General features: G+C 38.2%; 1 protein-coding gene across 2 annotated transcripts in view; it reads left to right on the top strand.

Annotated features, from left to right (window-relative positions):
- The window catches only part of myom3 (myomesin 3), a 313022-nt gene that overhangs the window by 206751 nt on the left and 85308 nt on the right, over positions 1-20963 (top strand). For both annotated transcript variants that reach the window (XM_039740882.1, XM_039740883.1), the window contains exons 19-24: positions 7826-7952; positions 8137-8315; positions 10495-10609; positions 14541-14697; positions 16280-16386; positions 20764-20808. In XM_039740882.1, coding sequence (XP_039596816.1) covers positions 7826-7952; positions 8137-8315; positions 10495-10609; positions 14541-14697; positions 16280-16386; positions 20764-20808 — 730 coding nt within the window. The remainder of the gene's footprint in view (positions 1-7825; positions 7953-8136; positions 8316-10494; positions 10610-14540; positions 14698-16279; positions 16387-20763; positions 20809-20963) is intronic.

Genomic DNA, 20963 nt, shown 5'->3' with positions numbered 1-20963 from the left:
TACAAAGTCACTGATGACTGCAATTTAAATTTATTATCTTATACAGTACCGCCGCTGCGACGAGGTCTCCTCAAGATAGATGCATACTGTACATAATGTTCTACTGTGTTTGCCTCAAGGGAGAAATTTAGCTTTTTGCATAAGCTCAAAAAATTAAATAACAAACAACAACCACCCCACACAAATATAAAGAATTCCAAAAAAAGAAGAAAACGTCTGATTGGGCTAAAGGTAAGAGTAGCTGCAGTCACAATGCGGTATTATATATATGGGGACTGTGGAGCCCCAGGAGTCCCAGCAATGTTTCTTGACAAAGTTCTGCTTATTAACTTGTTGACTGAGTATATTCAGTGTCAGTGTGTCAGAGAGCGGATGTGCAGCATTGTTCATAACGGCACTCAGTTTGGTTTTCATTTATTCCTCTGCCACTACTTCTAGTCGGTACGGAGTGTGTTCCATAACTGAGCCTGACATCTTAATTAATGTGTTTATTTAGTTGGGCTTTCTTGGAGTGATGTTACCGGCTCAGCACAACATAGCATTGAAAATTGCACTGGCCATCAAAGCAATATAGGCCATGCGAAGGATATCACTACCCACATTAAAGGGACTCAGCCCCCTAAAAAAAAAGTCAGCTTTGCTCTTTCTTATGTAGTTTTATAGTTCCTCTGTGTTACTAAACCAGTCCAGCATGATGTTGACCCCCCAAGTACTGGTAGTAGTACACACCTTTAAATCCACTTCCATACAGTCAAAGATGATACGAGTACAGAAGAAGAAAACCAAAAGAAGACCTTAGGTGGCTTGCATACTCTGTTATAACAATGGGCCTTTGAACATGACAGCATCGGCTTGATATTAGATCAGGAAATTAAATGCAAGAGTATAAGAGCATTCAAAACATGCCTGAGCTAAAGAAAAATCCAGAGTGTCACATGACATCTCCTACACTGAACCCTACTGTATTTTATTAGTGCAGTAATGGCTCAGATTCCTCTTTGCAGCTCTTTTAACAAACCAATTTCCAACCTCTGAAAGGTTAGTCCTTACTATTGATGGTGCATTGGCCTTTTATTTTCATTCATCCATTTCCAAATATTTTGTAGGTTTTGTAAATCCACATAACCTGCTCTGAATCAATTTAAAGAATCGTGTGGTCACCCTGAAAGTTCCCATTTGACTCCTTAGACTAAAATGTAAGCTTGATAAAAGAACAGGACAGGCAGTTCAGGAAATACCTCAGTATAAATTGTAATGAACTAAAAAAAAAATCCTTCAAATTCTGGGAAATGACTTTTTTGATGTGGTGTCAGCCACTCAAAGCTAAGTCTGCATGAAATGACACATAAGAACCACGTGAGTGATGAAATGTATTCTAAAGGTATGGAAGAAGAAATGCTATTGGAATGCTGGGGCTTAAAGTCTCAGGCCATGTTGCCCTTTCAAAGTTAATAATAATAATAATACATTTTATTTATTCGTAGGTGCCTTTCTGAACACTCAAGGGCACCAAACAATAGATAAAACACACATTATAAACAAGTTGAGGACAGTCTCTTATATGTCATTACCTGCTGTATCACAGAATGATCTTTATACAGACTGCCTGTCAATTAAATTGTACTTTTCAATATAATTGTCAAAATTTGACTCACTTAATCCCAGTGAGCCATACATATAATATATACATCTGCAGACAACCGTGTGTGAATTTTGCTTAAAAGTGCGTGCGAACAAACAGACGGCTCCCTGAGTGTCATATTTCTAAACCAATCCAATGCCTCATAAAGGCGACGCTCAAAGTAAGGGCAGTGATTTCGAACTGCAAAGAGCAGCAGTCCTCTCATTAACCTGGTCCAACAGACAGCAAACCTGTAATTATAATAAACTGTCTAGAGAGGAAAAAAACTATGTGAAAGTGTGTCGCATATACAAAGAGCACATTGCACATCTCTTCTCTCTATTATAAAAAAAATGTAGGGGAGGCAGACTAGAAAGACGAGACATGATCTTCTCAGAAGACAATTTGAAGTCCCGCGAGAGACACTTCAATTTGCTCCCAGCTCATAAAACAATGACAAGCGACAAGCAAAGCACGCAGCTCGCAGCAGATGATCCGACAGCTTCTCCTTGCGGGCATTAAGCCACCCTACCCCCTTCACAACGCGAGCAGCAGAGACATGAAGTGGCAAAAAGGACAGCGGCTGTACAGGCTTTAAAATGATCGATGGGCAGTGCAACAGCAGCTGCTCCCCTTCATAACACGAGCAGCGTTATACATCCTGCCTGAAAGAGATTTAACCATGTCCAGGACCGGAAATAAAAGACAAATATTGTTTTTACAATGTCACGCGAGACAAGGCAGTGAGCCATCATTTAAAACAAATCCACGGATATCTAACCTAACAGTTGTTGGATTGCTTTTGGCAGACACACATACTGTGCTCCCAGCTCTTAAAACAATGACACGCGACAAGCAAAGCAGACAGCTCGCCAGCAGCAGAAAGACAGCAGATGATCCGACGGCATCTCCTTAGCGTGTGTTCAGCTGCCCTCCTCCTTCACTACACAAGCAGCGTTGTATTGTTTTTACAAAAGTTTTAAAAATAAAAATGAAAATAATGCATATATAACAATTCTCATGAAAATAACACTTTATATTGTATATCTGGTAAACCAAACATGGGGGTGGGCGAACGAAGCGAGCAGGGGGTGGAGCTCCCTAGCATGGGAAAAGACCTTTCTGTATGATCGGAGTATACATTGGCATTCAAAGACATCAGTTGGCTAGTAGTAGAAGTGTCGATACGTTCTTCTAGGTGCTGTGTGTGCTCTCTGTCATCTAAACTTACATCAGCATTGATTTAAGGTTGAACGAACTGGCAGCTACATTTGTGAAAAAATGAACTGCAAAATATGCATTCGAAGTAAATGGTGTGTCACACCCCAACAAGAGGACTGCTGTTAAAAGAACTGATAATGAAGAGCCACAGGAGATGCAGATTTCAGTACACAAACCAACCGAATCAACTAATCTGCCTAGTGACACCGGTAAAGTACAGACAAGGCAGCAGAGAATCCACCTTCTGACGGACATCTAAATAAATAACTTAAGAACAGTAACATTACTTTCAAACTGGAAATGCAAACATGCCACAAAGCTTAAACACGTAGTATACACCTAGACTACAATGCTTATCTAAACTCTATTTGCTGTTGTTACGCCATATAGTGATGCAATGGTCACAATGACAGAGAAATATCATGGCAGACAGAAGCAGTTCTCTAATGCGTGGAGCCAAGTAGCTGCAGTAGAGTGTGTGTGTGTGTGCGTGTATGTGTGTATGTGTATGTCTCCTCTGTCGCCATGCACATTACAATGTACAAACGTTTTGTTAAGCTTCTTACATTGTGATACTGAGCTCCTGGATAACAGCAATTTTAACTTTTCATTTTCTCTCAGCATCAAATCTTTTATTCAGTTTTTTTTTTTTTGCTCTGAAACCCTGATGATTAAAGATTGCACAGACTGGAGGAATTGGGGCCCGATGTTCTACAAAGAAATCCTATAAGAGTAGGCTTTTCAGCTGCATATTTCACTGCCCTTCACTTCAAAGTTTTTAATGAGTTGTCCCCAGATGTGTATTGTCATTTGAGACTCACGTTGGGCCCCATGAGACTATGACGTACTTAAAAGTAGCCCACACTTGTAAAGTCCTTCCTCAAGTTTTGCTCAAGGGAGCATTTCTGTGATGGGTGGCATGGTATCAAATTGGCACTACTGTTGCTTCACATAGCCCTGAGCTCCAATCCTAGTCCTGGCAATATCTGTGTGGTGTTTTAATGTTCTCCCTGTATGCATGTGAGCACATCCTTAATTGTGCATATTATGATAACTGATTACTTTAAATTGACCTGGTATAGGTGAACATGGGGGTTGGTGTAACTGTGTACTGGCACAGAGCTGATCCCTGCCTTAACATCAAATTCTGCCAGGCTAGGCTTCTGCTGTCAGTAATAATTCAAAAAAACGAATGAGCGAATGGATTTTTTCCAATGGGCATCAATTCTGAAAAGACATTCTCTGATAATTTATTATTCATAAACAGTTTGAAAAATATTGACATGGCAGCAATGTGGTTAGGAGACAGAGTTGCATTCTCTTCTGAATAATTATGTCTTCTTCCTCCAGCCCTAATAAGATATTTTACAGCAAAAGATGCATTGATAAGTTGTATTTGCAGCCATCCATCATGTTTCTGCTCAGATAAGATTGACATTGACAAAGCATCCTTCATTCGGCTAGCCAGAGTCATTACTCTCCTTTTTATTTTCTATCTCTGTTGGAAGCATTAGGCAAAAATTGAAGTTAGAAATAATTTCTGGCATCGGCATTGTCAAGAGCAAACCATCAGCTACATTTTTTTTTTCTTTAAATCGAATGTGCGATTACTGTCACTGAATGCTATAAATCAGTTTATCCATCCTCTGGGTATAATAAGAAACTGGAAAATTAAACTCTTGTTGTAAGATGCAGCAGTTGTATACTTATGGTGCTGAAATATCATAATATGTTACCAATTAAGTCAATGTACAACATTATGCAAAATATATAATTAGCTAGAACAAGAAAAATGTGAGGTCACTTCTTAAATAAACTATGCAGAGATCTTAATTTTATGTCACCAGCCTGTGTGTTTTTTTATTTTTCATTACACATTTTTGACAAATTATCAAATCATTGAATGGAAACATTTATTTGTTTACCAATTGTCATTTCTATATAGATGTTCAATCAATAAAAACACTTTTTGTAGTACAGAGGATAGATTCCTCTCTAAGGGTCCTAAACATGGATTAAGGTGGCATGGAGACTGGATGGAAGGCCATTACCTTCCCAAGGTGCAAATAGTTTTATTATATGAAGTTGTGGTGACACCTAAGGAAAACTATATAGCCAAACATTGAGTTTCTAATTTTTCATTTCATTTGTTGGTTTGTAAAAAAAATGTTACGTTTTTTTCCTTTGATAACACTGAACAAAAAATATGTTGCTTCCTGAACAATTTTTGGTGTATCTTATGAATTTTAGCCTGCTGATTACAAAAATCACTTGCAGAGATTGCTATTATTTACTATTTTATTTGCCTTTTTTTGTGATTTCCTCTCATAGTATAAGAATACCTTTTGTCGTACATGAGTGAGTAGGGGCAATCTAAGGACTCGTGTGTCGACTGTAATACCACCCCGGGACATGAGAGGGAGCTGTCACTCACATATTTTCCTCTTCTATCAGCAGACCAGAGGATGTGAAAGTCAAAGACACTTGAAGACATGCCCACTTCTTCTCCAAACTCTCCTTTCGGGATAAAAGAGATATAATGACTATCATTACAAGAAGAAGTCAGTCTGTTATGTCGACTCGGGTCAAATATTTTCTTCTTCTGAACATTTTTCAGTTATACAGGGGATCACTGGCTGGTACCCCAAGTCTTCATCCGTGCCTTGCCTTATCTTTTACACTTTACAACTAAAACCGGAACATTTGTGGTGATCTAAAAGTAGTGGAACTGCTGCTAGGAATGCATGTCGAATATCCCAAGTACTGTTGTTTCATTTGCCAATGGCACAGTCGTGATAAAGAGTCTCAGTACATTAAAAAGAACTGGCTGCTCCATAGGCGTTTGGTTTCAGGGCAGAAAAGTGTGGCACATAAGCCACATATCGACCCAACAAAGATCTTTTTGTTTCCTCACTATATAAATCTTAGACTAATACAAAATTTTGGGAAAGCAATGAACAAGGAAGGTGAAGGATTTTAATATTTGAGATAGACGTTTCCACAATTAAGTAAAGCCAAGATTAAGGAAAGCACTTTTATTGTTCCACAAACACATAATCAATGGCAAGCTTTTTAAAGATCTGCTAATATAAATCACATTAAATACATTCAGCGATGTTGTTGAGAATTTTCTCGGCAACTACAGAGCTTGTTGACACCACACTTCAAGCATACAAAACCATGAAGTGCCACATGTTGTTAAAGATTACATTTCTGCATTCACACTTGGACTTCTTTCCTGCTAATTTTGGTGACATTAGTGACAAAACATGGTGAAAGGTTTCATAAAGACATTGCAACAATGGAAAGGCAGTGTTAGGGCAAGTAGAATCCATCAGTGCTGGCCAACTGAAACAGGAAGAATCAGATGCTGAGTGTTAACAAAAATCAGCAGCAGAACTCAGTATGTTCATATCATTAAGTAATTAAACATGCTAAATTCAACACAAGTTCATTTTGTTACTCCAAATTAATATGCGATACAGGCAATCTGAAATTATGTCTGTGTTCAGCATGAAGCAGTCCATCATAATAATAATAATAATAATTCATTTTATATATATTGCGCCTTTCCCATGCTCAAGGCACTTACAGAATATAAGAAAGAATGGCAGGGTATACAATATATAGCATTGTACAAACCAAATAAATAAATAATGAAGATTATGACAGTGAATTCAGAGAAAAAAAGAAGAAAAAAAAGGCTAACAGACAACAGAATTGATGGTCCAGCACACACACATACAGGTTACATGAGCATCTTGACAGAGAGGTAAACTGAGAGAAGGTGAATGAAGTCAAGTAGAGCCAAAAGCCTTCCTGAACAGATGAGTTTTGAGTTGTTTTTTAAAAGAATTCATGGAGTCAGCTGACCTGATTAATTTCGGTAGGTCATTCCAGAGTCTGAGCACTCGCTATACAGCTGAAGGCCCTGCTGTCACCCATGGAGTGTAGATTAGTGTGGGGCACAACAAGATTGCCAGAATCAGAGGACCTTAGTGGGCGGGCAGGCACATAGTGATGGAGAAGGTCACTGATGCAGTTTGGCACGATGTTATTTAAGGCTTTGTAGGTTATTAGTAGAATTTTATATTCGATTCTGTAAGACACAGGGAGCCAGTGAAGACGGAGCAGGATGGGTGTGATGTGCTCGCTGCTGCTGGTTTGAGTAAGGACTCTTGCAGCCAAGTTTTGAATAAGCTGGAGCTGTGATATAAGATTAGAAGGGGCACCTGCCAGTAGGGAATTACAATAATCGATGCGGGATGTGATAAAAGTATGGACAAGTTTTTTCAGCATTAGAAAAGGAGAGGAAGGAGCGAACACAGGATATGTTATGGAGGTGAATGTAAGAAAGTTTCTTAATGTGGTTTATGTGGGCGGAGGAATCAAAAATGACACCAAGATTCTTTGTAGTAGAGGCAGGTCTGATGAGATCACCACCAAGATGGACTGGGATAGAGCTCATTTCATTAAATTGCATTTTAGTCCCAATTTACAGGAGTTCAGTTTTGTTGCAATTTAATTTTAAAGAGTTCTGCTCCATCCAGGTTTTAATTTCACTAAGGCAGGTTGTGAGCTGAGAAAGCTCTGATGAAGTTCCACTTTTAACACTGAAGTTGAGTATCATCTGCATAAAAATCATAATCGCCAAACATTTTTAGGAAGCAAAACTTTTGAAAATAAGTGTTTTGTAAAGTGTAATATAATTGTGTGCATGAATTCCCTGCCACTGGTGTCCTAACAATAAAGTACAGTTATTGCGTTGTACAGTGGACTGGTGTCCTATCTAGAGTTCTTTCTGGCCTTGCATCCAATAATTAATTAAGTAGGTTGGAATATGTATTATTCTGATAACAAAGGGATTCATCTACAAGATTATGGAAAATGGTGCCTATGCCCTACCTGAATTTAATTAGACATACTAAACCAGAAGGAGAGATTTGAAAAATGTAAATAAAATATCATTTATTTCTGCAACAGATAAAAAATCTTCAGGAAGGTCACTTCTATCAATTTAGAGCCATGGCTGTGAATGCTGCAGGTGTTGGAGCCCCATCAAAGCCCAGCAATCCATTTCTGTGCAGGGAATGGACAATGGCACAACCTGGTAAGAGAAGAGAATACATTCACCTCTGCTAGCTAACCAAAATAAAAGTTAAAGATCCATAAGATCTTTGAAGAATCTTGGTTAAGTGTGAATAGGGTGATTGCATGTTTCCTGGTGATAAAATTGGTTCTATGCTGTACTCCAGCTTCCCAAATTGAATATCTGATGTTCTACATTTGTCTAGGTCCACCATATGATGTGGTATGTCGAGAGGTTCGAGAAAATTCATTGGTGCTTATCTGGGAGCCACCTATCTATACTGGCCAGAGTCCTGTCACTGGCTACTTAATTGAAACACGTAAAGCAGGATCTGAGGTGTGGACGGCAGTAACGACTGAGCAAACACAAAAAACATGGCTGAAGGTTTGTTTAAAGTACTTTCAAAAGCATTTCTCATATAAAATTAATTAATATACCAGCCTGTTATGTACTGTACTTTTTGTGTCTATGTTGTAAAAGAATGTGGGATGAAAAAAAATGAATAGTTGGTGAATGGCATTGGACCCCCATTTATTTCTTGGGATTTCTTCAGGTGCAGAAATGCACATGAGTAAGCCAACAGATACCCACAGGATCTTTGATAATTGGTATTCACCTCTTTAATATGACATTCCTAAATCATCACTGGTGCAGCCAGTTGCTTTTGAAAGTCACATAATTAGTTAAGTGGAGATTACCTGGCTGTAGTCAAGGGGGTTTTCATTGTAGTATAAATGCACATTATCAGGAAGGTCCAACTTCTGAGGAGTCAGTATGATGGCCTAACTTACACAATGTACACAAAAGAACACTCCAAGGAACTCTGTGAAAAGGTAACCGAAAATCACAAGTCAAGGGACAGAGACAACAAAATATCCATATCCATTGGAGTCCAGTTAATATTAGTCATTAAAAAATTGAACTAGTATGGCACAGCTGTAAACCTACCACAACAACTAAGTGATTGTGCAAGAAGAAGAATATTGTGAGAGGCACCAAGAGACATATGAGAACTCTGAAGGAGTCAACAGTCACATGTTTATAGGAGTGGGAGAGTGGCAAAGAGAAAAGAATTAAACAACATATTGGCTACAGTTTGCCAGAAGGCACATGGGAGACCCTGATCCATTTTCCATCTGACTTTAATGGTCTGATCAGGCCACCTTTGAACTTCTTGACCATCAGACTAATTGCCATGTCTGAACACTACACATTATCAAAGACACAACATTGCCACTGTGAAACATGCTGTGGAGATGTTCCTCTGCAGAAAGCTCCGTAAGGGATGTGAGGGTAGAGGGTGAAATGAAAGCAGCAAAACACAGAAATTCTAGAGGAAAAGCGGTCTGTAAGGAATATGCGACTTGGGAGAAGGTATCTTATCCAGTGTGATGGATGGCCAGGTTGCCCCTGGAATAGAAGGATGGGGGAAGGCAGCTACTTGCCGACACTGTTTCCCCCAAAACGCTACATGGCAGCTTCCCTGGAGTGCAGTGGTAGAAGTTGTCAAATGACCTGGGGACATATTCTTTCATTGTAGCCCGAAAGTACGAGGTAGTCACAAGGACGGAAGCCCCAAAGCACTTCCAGGCTGAAGAAAATCCATGTTCTTTATTAAGACCCGGAAGTGCAGCCAGTCACGTGGTCGGAAGCACTTTTGCGTCAAAAACTATTGACTAAGGACTGATGGGAACTCAGCAGAGTGCCGGAGTTGGGATGGAGTGTGACAGAGCTTGCTGGGAGGTAGTGGAGAATATTGTGTTTAAGTATTGTGAGTTTATTGGTGTTTAATGTGGCTATCTCAGAGAAAGGAAGAAATTAAATTATTTCTTAGTGCTTTTAACTTGTGTCCAGTGTGTTTGTCTGTTAGGGAAAAGGTGAGCAATAGTGCCACCAAGCATCCACACATTTACACCAGCAAGACAGCACCCTCAAGCATAAAGCCAAACATACAAAGGAATGGTTTACAAAGAACAATGTTAATGTCTTGGAGTGGACAAGTCAGAGTCCTAATCTCAATCCAATCGAGAATTTGTGGCTAGATTTAAAGAGGGCTGTTCACCCACGATTCTCATGCCGCCTGACAAAGCTTCAGCTTCAGCTTTGGGGACAAATGGCAGTGTCCAGATGTACAAAGCTTGTAGAACCTGTGCACACAGAAAGAAGGCTTTCATGACAGCCAAAGGTGCATCTATTAAATATTGACTTCAAGGGGGTGAGTACTGTGCAATCAATTATTTTGTGTTTTAAATTTGTAATTAATTTAGACTGCTTTGTAGAGACTGGCTTTCACTTTAACATTGAAGAGTATTTTTCTTTTGATCAGTGTCAAAGGAATGAAAATGAATTCCACTGTGATTCAATGTTGTATATTAATAAAATGTAGTAACTTCCAATGGAATAAATACTTTTTATGGACATGGTATCTTCATCTAAAACACTCTATCTACTTTGGATTCAGATTAAAATATGGTAAAAACCAGCTGACAATTTCTAAGAATTTAAATTATTGCACTTTTCCTCTATGGTGAACTCCAGGGTTATAATATCTTTGTTTTAACAGGTATCAGACCTGGAAAGTGGCCAAACCTACGCATTCAGAGTTTCTGCGGTCAATTCAGCAGGAGCTGGTGAATTTTCCATGCCTTCCCAAGACGTGTGCATTGAAACCAAAGCAGGTACGGTATTCTGTTTTCTTAGATTTACTTCACACACTGCATATTACTAGAGGGAGCTGCCAGGCTTAATGATATATAGGCAGGTGCCAAAATAGGTTTTGCTTTTACCTCAGAATATCTGAGCACACAAAAGAGATTATGAGAATGCATAAATCCTGCCATGTTGGAAAGAGAGCACTCTAATGTACAGAAAAGAAAAAAAAATGTTAAAGCAACTAAATTGCTCGTTGGCCGAGAGGGCTGAACGGAAAAGAAAAGTGCAAAAATGTCATATAATGTATAACAATTCTCTCTGAGGAGAGGAGTCTGATTTCTGACTCTATCTGGAAACTCATTTACATTTCGACCCTATCAGTAGATCCTAGTGTTTGAAAAATGAGAGTGTGATAGAAGGAGTGTGGCCGCAAAATGATTACTCATTCCACACATGCTGCTCATTCCTGATTGTTGCATGCCACTGCTGAGCTTCTGCTTCTGGGTTATATCCCTGGACAAAGTTTTAATCATTTAAAATGTACAACGATACATTGTACAAAGTTCAGTCAAGTCTGATCTGGACAGAATGGTACTAAATATTGAATATTTTATCAGTGTACCATGAGAAAAAGCTACTTGCCCAAGGGGATTTCTGGCAGGATACTCAGACATCATAACAACACAGGATTTGGTTGTTTATGTGGACCTCCCTGCTTTGCCCTGTTTTTTTTAACCCTTGCTTTTCCTTTATGTCTGATCTGAAGTCATGCTGATCTTTATTCAGGTGTGGTGACAAAGCCAGTGAACCCTGTACTTCAAAGTAGAATTATTAATACCCCATGGCTGTTATACAGTTAGGTCCATAAATATTTGGACAGAGACATCGTTTTTCTAATTTTGGTTCTGTACATTACCATAATGAATTTTAAATGAAACAACTCAGATGCAGTTGAAGTGCAGACTTTCAGCTTTAATTCAGTGGGTTGAACAAAACGATTGCATAAAAATGTGAGGCAACTAAAGCATTTTTTAACACAATCCCTTCATTTCAGGGGCTCAAAAGTAATTGGACAATTGACTCAAAGGCTATTTCATGGGCAGGTGTGGGCAAGTCCATCATTATGTCATTATCAATTAAGCAGATAAAAGGCCTGGAGTTGATTTGAGGTGTGGTGCTTGCATGTGGAAGATTTGGCTGTGAACAGACAACATGCGATCAAAGGAGCTCTCCATGCAGGTGAAAGAAGCCATCCTTAAGCTGGGAAAACAGAAAAAACACATCCGAGAAATTGCTACAATATTATGAGTGGCAAAATCTACAGTTTGGTACATCCTGAGAAAGAAAGTAAGCACTGGTGAACTCAGCAACGCAAAAAGACCTGGATGTCCACAGAAGACAACAGTGGTGGATGATCACAGAATCATTTCCATGGTGAAGAGAAACCCCTTCATAACAGCCAACCAAGTGAACAACACTCTCCAGGGGGTAGGCGTATCGATATTCAAGTCTACCATAAAGAGAAGACTGCTTGAAAGTAAATACAGAGGGTGCACTGCAAGGTGCAAACCACTCATAAGCCTCAAGAATAGAAAGGCTAGATTGGACTTTGCTAAAGAACATCTAAAAAAGCCAGCACAGTTCTGGAAAAACATTCTTTGGACAGATGAAACCAAGATCAACCTCTACCAGAATGATGGCAAGAAAAAAGTATGGAGAAGGCGTGGAACAGCTCATTATCCAAAGCATACCACATCATCTGTAAAACACAGTGGAGGCAGTGTGATGGCTTGGGCGGGCATGGCTGCCAGTGGCACTGGGACACTAGTGTTTATTGATGATGTGACACAGGACAGAAGCAGCCGAATGAATTCTGAGGTGTTCAGAGACATACTGTCTGCTCAAATCCAGCTAAATGCAGTCAAATTGATTGGGCGACGTTTCATGATACAGATGGACAATGACCCAAAACATACAGCCAAAGCAACCCAGGAGTTTATTAAAGCAAAGAAGTGGAAAATTCTTGAATGGCCAAGTCAGTCACCTGATCTTAACCCAATTGAGTATGCATTTCACTTGTTGAAGACTAAACTTCGGACAGAAAGGCCCACAAACAAAGCCGCTGCAGTAAAGGCCTGGCAGAGCATTAAATGGAGGAAACCCAGCATCTGGTGATGTCCATGAGCTCAAGACTTTCGGGCTGTCATTGCCAGCAAAGGGTTTTCAACCAAGTATTAGAAATGAACATTTTATTTCCAGTTATTTAATTTGTCCAATTACTTTTGAGCCCCTGAAATAAAGGGATTGTGTTAAAAAATGCTTTAGTTGCCTCACATTTTTATGCAATCTTTTGTTCAACCCACTGAATTAAAGCTGAAAGTCTGCACTTCAACTGCATCTGAGTTGTTTCATTTAATAATTCATTGTGGTAATGTACAGAACCAAACTTAGAAAAACGTTGTCTCTGTCCAAATATTTATGGACCTAGCTGTACATATATACCATTAGTAGTATTTCAAATTCATTTCTTAAGGACACAGGTAACTAGTGTAGCAATGCTAAACTGGATGAGATGTGCTCAGATTTTCTTTTACAGGTTAAGATTCTCACTGCTGCATTCTGAACTAAATGAAACCAATTGATGTCTTTCTTAGGTAGATCTGTTAGGAGTGCTTTACAGTAATCTAGTCAACTTCAAACAAAAGCATAAAATAATTTCTCTGCATCTTGCAATGTTATAGGAGGTCTAACTTTTGCAATGTCCCTTAAATGTAAAAAATACAGTGCTAGTTATATGGTTAATGTTAAAAGTTAATTTAAAGTTTAGGTCAGAGTCCAAGATTACACCTAAATTCTTCATTTCTCTCTTAACTTTTAATGCTAAGTGATCCATTTTATTTCTATGATCTTCATTATTACCATTTTTGCCAAAAACTAAGATTTCTGTTTTTTCCTACTTAGTGTCAGGAGAGTATTACTCATTCATTCAGAAATACAAATAAGACACTGGATTAGAGAGCCCAGAGTATCAGGGTCATCAAGTGCTATAGATAAGTAAAGCTGTGTGCCATATGAACAACTGTGGTTAGAAGCAAAACCATTGTAACCCCATCAGTGTTGGGGATTATACAACACGCAGTGTGAAAGTGTATTTGCTAATTAATGGATACATGTCCAAAAATATAACTCCATCCACAGTCCTAAAGAAAAAAAAACCAAAGTGGGGATCAAGCTTTATGTGAATTGTGTTACTATCTTGGTATATACTGTAGCTGGGACTTACCCAAGGGGAATGGGCAGAATATGTTATGACATCTGTTGCCCACAAAACTCAAAAAAGGCTTCAGCATCAAAAACTAGGCCTTAAAACTCTAGAAAGGCAGAAAGACAAAGTGGGCCTAGTTCTAAAACTCAAGGCAGATCCAGGTCTGCAACGTTTAGATGACCAAGCTTTAAAAAGGGAGAGCAGAACCATTAAAACCCCTGTCCATAAAAACAGATGACTGATCACCTTCTGTGGGGGACAGGTGATTAGGAGGGAAACCCTGCTCTATAAAGAAAAGTGTATATGCAAATTCAGAATTCATTGTCAATTATTCCAATATATAGGAGAAGGAGGTTAGGAGCACACGCTGATGCAGCGCATTGCCGCACCCACCACATGACAAACCAACTCAGGACCCCAGGTTAGGACCCGAATGCAGCCATGCAACGGGTGACACCTCAGCACCACACTAGTTCAGATGGAATGGAACCAGTGTGAGGGGATGACTGAAGAAAAGAACTCTGGGAAGTGCTACAAAACTTAAGGTTATTATGGAATCTTAACAGTACTATTTCATTCTATAGGAGAAAGCAAGGATAAAACACTCCTCTAACTAGAGCTGACTTAATGAAAATCCAGTAGGAGCTCCAGGCTGATTCCATGGCCTTCATCTTTCATTTTTATTTTATTAGGTTTGAAAGACATTGAAATTGGTGTAGATGAAGACGGCTTTATATTCCTGTCATTCCAAACACCAGAGACGAGTGACTCCTCTCAGGCTCAATGGATGAAAAACTACAAAGATGATCTAGATGCTGGAAGGGTCCAGAAAGTAGCAGAAGGCAACAGGTACGAAAAATGCCTAACAAAAGATAGGGTAGCTTTTAGAAATTAAGATTTGTAAAAACAAAATGACTCACATCAATGTCAGAAAAAAATGCTGTAATTCATTTTGTTTAACAATAAAATGTGAAAACCTATGAAGGGTTGAATACTTTTTATAGGCACTGTAAGTCGTCATTGGCATCATCTTAAGATTACTGCAAATTATATTAATATACAGTACATTAGATGATCAGCTCATATTAAATACTTCAGTCACCATCCTGATCATCCATACGTTTTTTCTTCAGTGTCTTTTTAGAATTCTAAATATAATTCCATTCTTCAACCCTTTACTGTTTTTGATCTATTGATATGACAGTCTTATTTATTAACATGGACCCCTGTAAGCTAAACTAACTAACAAAAAGTACAATCAAACTCCCTCTCCCCAATGGAATAATCTCAAAACATATGGCAAGTTCAAACAATTCATGTTTTATTCAAATGGCTTTTACATTTTAGTTAACAGACTCTTTCATGTCTTGCTTCCTCTTGCAGTGCCCTTACGTATTCTGAAATGAATGGTTTCACCCCTAAACTAAGCAATCCTCTTCCAATGTTTCTTAATTGACAACGCTCACTGCCTGGAATCTCCTACAAGATCCCTTTTACTCGATCTCCATTTCCAAATGGGCTAAAAGCCGCCTATCTGTTCTTTTTTTCCCTCTGATTTTCTGTCTCATGTCTCTATTAAAACAGATAAATGCTTCCAGTATATGGCAGTTAGGTCTGTTAAGGTAATTTTAAACACTTGTGAACAACTGAGAGTACTCAGCAATCCTTGATAAGCTTTTCATACCTAATTCAACAGTAATGAGTATTTATTTTTCTTTTTAATTTTTTCTGTCATTCATTATTGAATCCATATAATATTTTGCAAGTCTTCTCTTGGATAACAGGACTTTTTAGGTAGAGATATGCTTATTCATCACCCGTGAGCAAACTAATGTCCTCCACTATGACTCCAGCTTCTTAGATATCCTACAAAGGGTGTTGTCAGAATGACTTGATGCTTACAAACCCTGAGGACCTTCTGACATTACAATACATGCACTTTATAAAGTTTCACCCTGAGGTTCATGGGTAATTTTGAGATGTTTTAGACATTCCAAAAAAATGTAAATAAAAGGTGAAGATTAATATCAATAAGGATTGAAAGGTTAAATCAATTAAAGTTTAAATCAATAGCTAGCAGTCTGCACTACTATTATTTAAAATATGTCAAATTTCAAACATTTCAACACAACAGCTTGCTTGAACACTTATTTAAGCAGTTTAATATGGTTTGTTTAATAGTCCATTTTGTGTTAATTGTGGCTGGTTAATTAGTCTTAGTTTTTATTGCAGTTTATTTTCCCAGTTCAATAAGTGGTGTATCGACGTTTTATTAAAGTAGTCTTCATTATGGCATCTTCCATCACCATGCAGTAGGAATGGAAAACAAAGACTGGGATGTTTTTCTCATCTCCTGATCCTTTATTTTCCTCAAAGAGCATTAAATGAAACAAACAAAACAAATTGTCAAACTAATTTTGTTACTCTTTAGATCAAAATTGGTGTTTAAAAATCCTTCTGAAGATGACCTCGGCCTTTATACTGTAGAAATGTTGGATGCTGATGGATTCTCCTCCAGCTACGACTTCACTAAAGAAGGTAATTGATAAAACCTCAACTTGAAACCTTTTGCTAGGTCTATAATGGTATGATGCAGAATTGAAAGAATTAAACCAATGCTTAAAAAAGGTGATCTGAGCATTTAGATTTTATGCTGCAGGATGAAGAAAGAAAGTATTAAATATCTACATTTCAAAAGACCTAATTACCTTTATTGAGTTACATTATATAAGCTAGCAGTTGATTATAAGCTTGGCATAAAATGTATATTGTGTGTATGGGATTGATTTCTAAGAAAAGTATATTGCTTTGGATAATTGCAGTCTTTATAAGTAGCAACATATTAAATGTTGTAAAGACCAAGAAGAAAAATATTAGTATATTATGAAAAACTGAAAGAAAGCACTACTGCAAACCAGTGGCACCCTGCTATGCGCATCTTAGCTTTATGTTGGCTCTGCTGATCTACCCTCATCTTAGAAGAAAAGAAAAAAAAATATATATATATATATATATATATATATATATATATATATATATATATATATATATATATATATATATATATATATATATATATATATATATATATATATATATATAAAACTTTAGAGAATTAATGACGGCCCTGACTATTTCAAACCTGACATTTATATTCTGTTTCTACCCCACTGATACAAAAGAATAACGCTTGGCACTCATTAATGTGTGGTTGTGTAACAAGCTGAAATGCTTTCTTTGTCTGAACTTTCTGTGTTATATAAAAAAAAATACATTCAAAAGTACTGAATTCTTTATGTTTAGATTTTTAAGACAAGGTGAAATAATTAGACAAATATTGATTCAAAAAATGCAGTTTGAAAATTAGGATGGGATGCCTCCTGTGTGGAGAGTATGCTTACTTTGTCCAGGTTCAAATAATTTGTTCAACTCCCCATTTCAAGTACAAGCTTCAATGTTGAGCTGATAGATACCCTTCCAATGGCATGAGAGTGAGCACAGGGTGTGTGTGTGATCTGACTTTAGTCCCATGTGGAATTACAAAGGTAGATAGATAGATAGATAGATAGATAGATAGATAGATAGATAGATAGATAGATAGATAGATAGATAGATAGCCGGGACGTGCAGGAAGACCAGAAAAGGACTTACATCCTCCCCAGACCACGTGGGGGTGACCACCCTGTAGGGGCCCATGGTCACCGTCAGGGGGTGCCCCCGTGCCTTTGGAGCCCTGGACCTCAGCCCTGGAACTGTCTGATAGAACATCTGCAGCATCTTATTGTAGAGAAAATGGAGGAATTAATAATCAGGCTGAACACTGTAGAAGATTCATTAAGGAGCAAGTCATCATTTTGCCCCATTTGCATCACCATTGTAATTTTCTTTTTACGTCACAATTCTATGTCTCTATTTTAAAGCATTATGGAATGCTGTGGGAAGCTATACATTGAATAGTAATTCAAATTTTTAATGAAGCTGGGCCCCATGTAAGTACTGGACCGTGTGAATGTGGACCCTGCCATGCTTTGATGCCCTATTTAGGGCTTGCTCTGGCTGCCCATGATGTTGAACTGGTTTAAAAAAGTTTGAAACTATTATGTTGCGTTATATATTTCCCACTCTAACTCTAAAAACAAGACACAGGAACTAAAGGATAGAAACAAAATGATTATTTATTTAACCAAGCTGAAGGAGAAGAGGTTTAAATGGACACACTTAATTTATGATAAATGCCTTATAGTTAAACTTTATGCCTATTCCTTTGCTACCATAACCTGGAAAACAAAAAGTAGGAATCAAAGGATACAGCAAAAATATGTATTTTTAAACCAGAAATAAAGGGGATATGATCAAATAGAAGGAACAAAGAAAAAAAATTAAAAAACAAAGAAAATTTGCTGCCCCACTGGGCCTTATTAAACACAAGTTCCCATTCTGGACTGAACAGTGAGGTGGGTGGCTGAATTTTCCCACTTCCTTCCATTCTCTGACCTCCATCTGCTGGCTTCCCAACCTCACTTCAAGCCTCTGTCAATACTCTACTCCTCACCCTGACTCAAGGAATGGCTGTTATACCCCATGCTGTTTTTAGCTCTGGGACTATCCCTTGGAATAAGTTTGTTTCTGCAAAGTTCTGAGTACCCTCTAGTGGCAATAGATGTCTCTGCATCTAAGACACAATGTGTTTGAAAGGCCAGACACTCAAGAAAGGGCACCGTGGCCCCTGTAATTCTTTTGAATGCTCCTTGTTGTCACATACCACCCTGGAGAATGGGTATAAGTTGCTATTAGGACACCCATGAGGCATTTTTCACTCCTTGTGTTATCATTAGAAGGAACATTGTGTTATTAGAACATTAGAACAGTCAAGACGAGAACAGGCCATACAGCCCAACAAAGCTCGCCAGTCCTATCCACTTATTTCTTCCAAGAAAACATCAAGTCGAGTTTTGAAAGTCCCTAACGTCTTACTGTCTACCACACTACTTGGTAGCTCATTCCAAGTGTCTATTGTTCTTTGTGAAAAGAAAAACTTCCTAATGTTTGTGCGAAATTTACTCTTAACAAGTTTCAAATTGTGTCCCCGTGTTCTTGATGAACTCATTTTAAAATAACAGTCTCGATCCACTGTACTAATTCCCTTCATAATTTTAAACACTTCAATCATGTCACCTCTTCATATTCTTTTGCTTAAACTGTAAAGGCTCAACTCTTTTAGTCTTTCCTCATCAGGGACTCTCCTGTTTCATTCAGAAAATTACTGCTCATGGCTGTCCCAGACAACTTACATGTTTGCTATTTTTATTACTCTTGGTTAATGGTTCCTTGTGGGCTAACCTTTGTAGAGCAAGTTCTACCACTAAAAATTCTTTCTAGTCATCAAAATATATAGTCACTCAACAAATTATTAGGAACACCTGCTCATATTCTAATCTATGCAATTACCTAATTTTGTGGCAGCAGCATCAAACACCCAAATGGGGAAAAATGTGTTCTCAATGATTTTGATATGGCATGACTGCTGGTGCCAGATGGGCTGGTTTGAGTATTTCAGTAACTATCTCCAGGTATTTTCACACACAACATTCTCCCAAGTGTACTCAGAATGGTGCAAAAAGCAAAATATCCAGTAAGGTGTCAAATGTCAGGCCAGAGGAGAATGACCAGAAAGCCTGTGGTAACTCAGATAACCACTCTGTACAACTGTACTGAGCAGAAAAGCATCTCAGAATGCACAACATGTTGAAATGTGCGGTAGACTGACTATAACAGCAGAAGACCATGTCAGGTTCCTTTTTTAAAGCCAAAACCAGAAAATTAAGACTGCAGTGGGCATAGAATCACCAGAACTGGACAGCTGAAGACTGGTCTGATGAATCTCAATTTCAGCATTTGTGTCAGAATTTGCCATTAATAGCAGGAATCCATACTCCCAACCCACCTTGTGTTAATAGTCCAGGATGGTGGCATTGGTGTAATCACATAGGGAATGTTTTCTTGGCACATTTTGGACCCATTGATACCAACCAATTATCATTTCAATGCCATTGTTGCTGTCCATCCTTTCATGGCCACAATTTACCCATCTTCTAATAGCTATAGTTCCAGCATGATAGTGCACCGTGTCACAAAGCAAAAGTCATAGCAAACTGGTTTCATGTACGTGACTATGAGCTCAGTGTTCTTCATTAGCCTTCCCAATCATCTGAATCGAATAGAACACCTTTAGGATGTGTTAGAATGGGAGATTAACGGCATGAATGTGCAGCAAACAAATCTTCAGAAACTGCAAGAAGCAATCATCATCATGGACCAGAATCTCAAAGGAATGCTTCCAACATCTTGTGGAATCAATACTACAAGTAATTAAGGCTGTCTTGAAAGCAAAAGGAGGTCCTACCCAGTATTAGTATAGTGGTCATATAATCATTTGCACAGCAAGTGTAAATGTACGATATATGCGGATAGTTAAAATGCCCTTTGATAGCAATAAAGAAATGCTTGTGTCACTTAATTGTTTCCCAGATACCCTATCCACATCAAAATTAGCGTAAGAATGAAAATAAGATCAGCCATACAAACTGTCCAAAATCCAAAAAGGTTATACTGGTGCATCCTTCTCTTTGCTTTTTCCACCTTATCCATGATAAGTGGTCATTTTGTCATCAGTGTAGACAGGAACTTGGGATCCCTGTCCTTGAACAACATAATAGGGCTGCATCAAAGGTGCTACTTGTGGAAACACTTCCTGGCTGTGTCTAGGTTTGTGTTTGGAGTAAGAAGCCTAGGCACTGTGACTATAGGTGCCAGAATACGCAGCTTGAGGCATGTTGGTCTAGACAAATGTAACCTCTATCCAAATGGTGACAGCATGACAAAGCAATTTATGCAAGTGATATTTTTTCTATACAGATCTTGAAAGGATGTTGAAGCTCAGCTGGGACGTAAGAAATCCATGTAAGTTTTTTTATATGCATGGTTTTGGCACATCGTTAAGGTTTCTCTTTTTTCTCTGCCTTACACCATCACTTTGTTCCAAGTCTTAACCACATATAGTTTCTACAAACATAAAACTCTGATTGGCAGGATAGCCTTTCAAGCAATATTTCTTT

This window comes from Polypterus senegalus, chromosome 17, assembly GCF_016835505.1.
Source record: "Polypterus senegalus isolate Bchr_013 chromosome 17, ASM1683550v1, whole genome shotgun sequence".
In the NCBI taxonomy this organism is placed as follows: domain Eukaryota; kingdom Metazoa; phylum Chordata; class Cladistia; order Polypteriformes; family Polypteridae; genus Polypterus; species Polypterus senegalus.
This window is presented reverse-complemented; position numbering and strand designations above follow the sequence as displayed.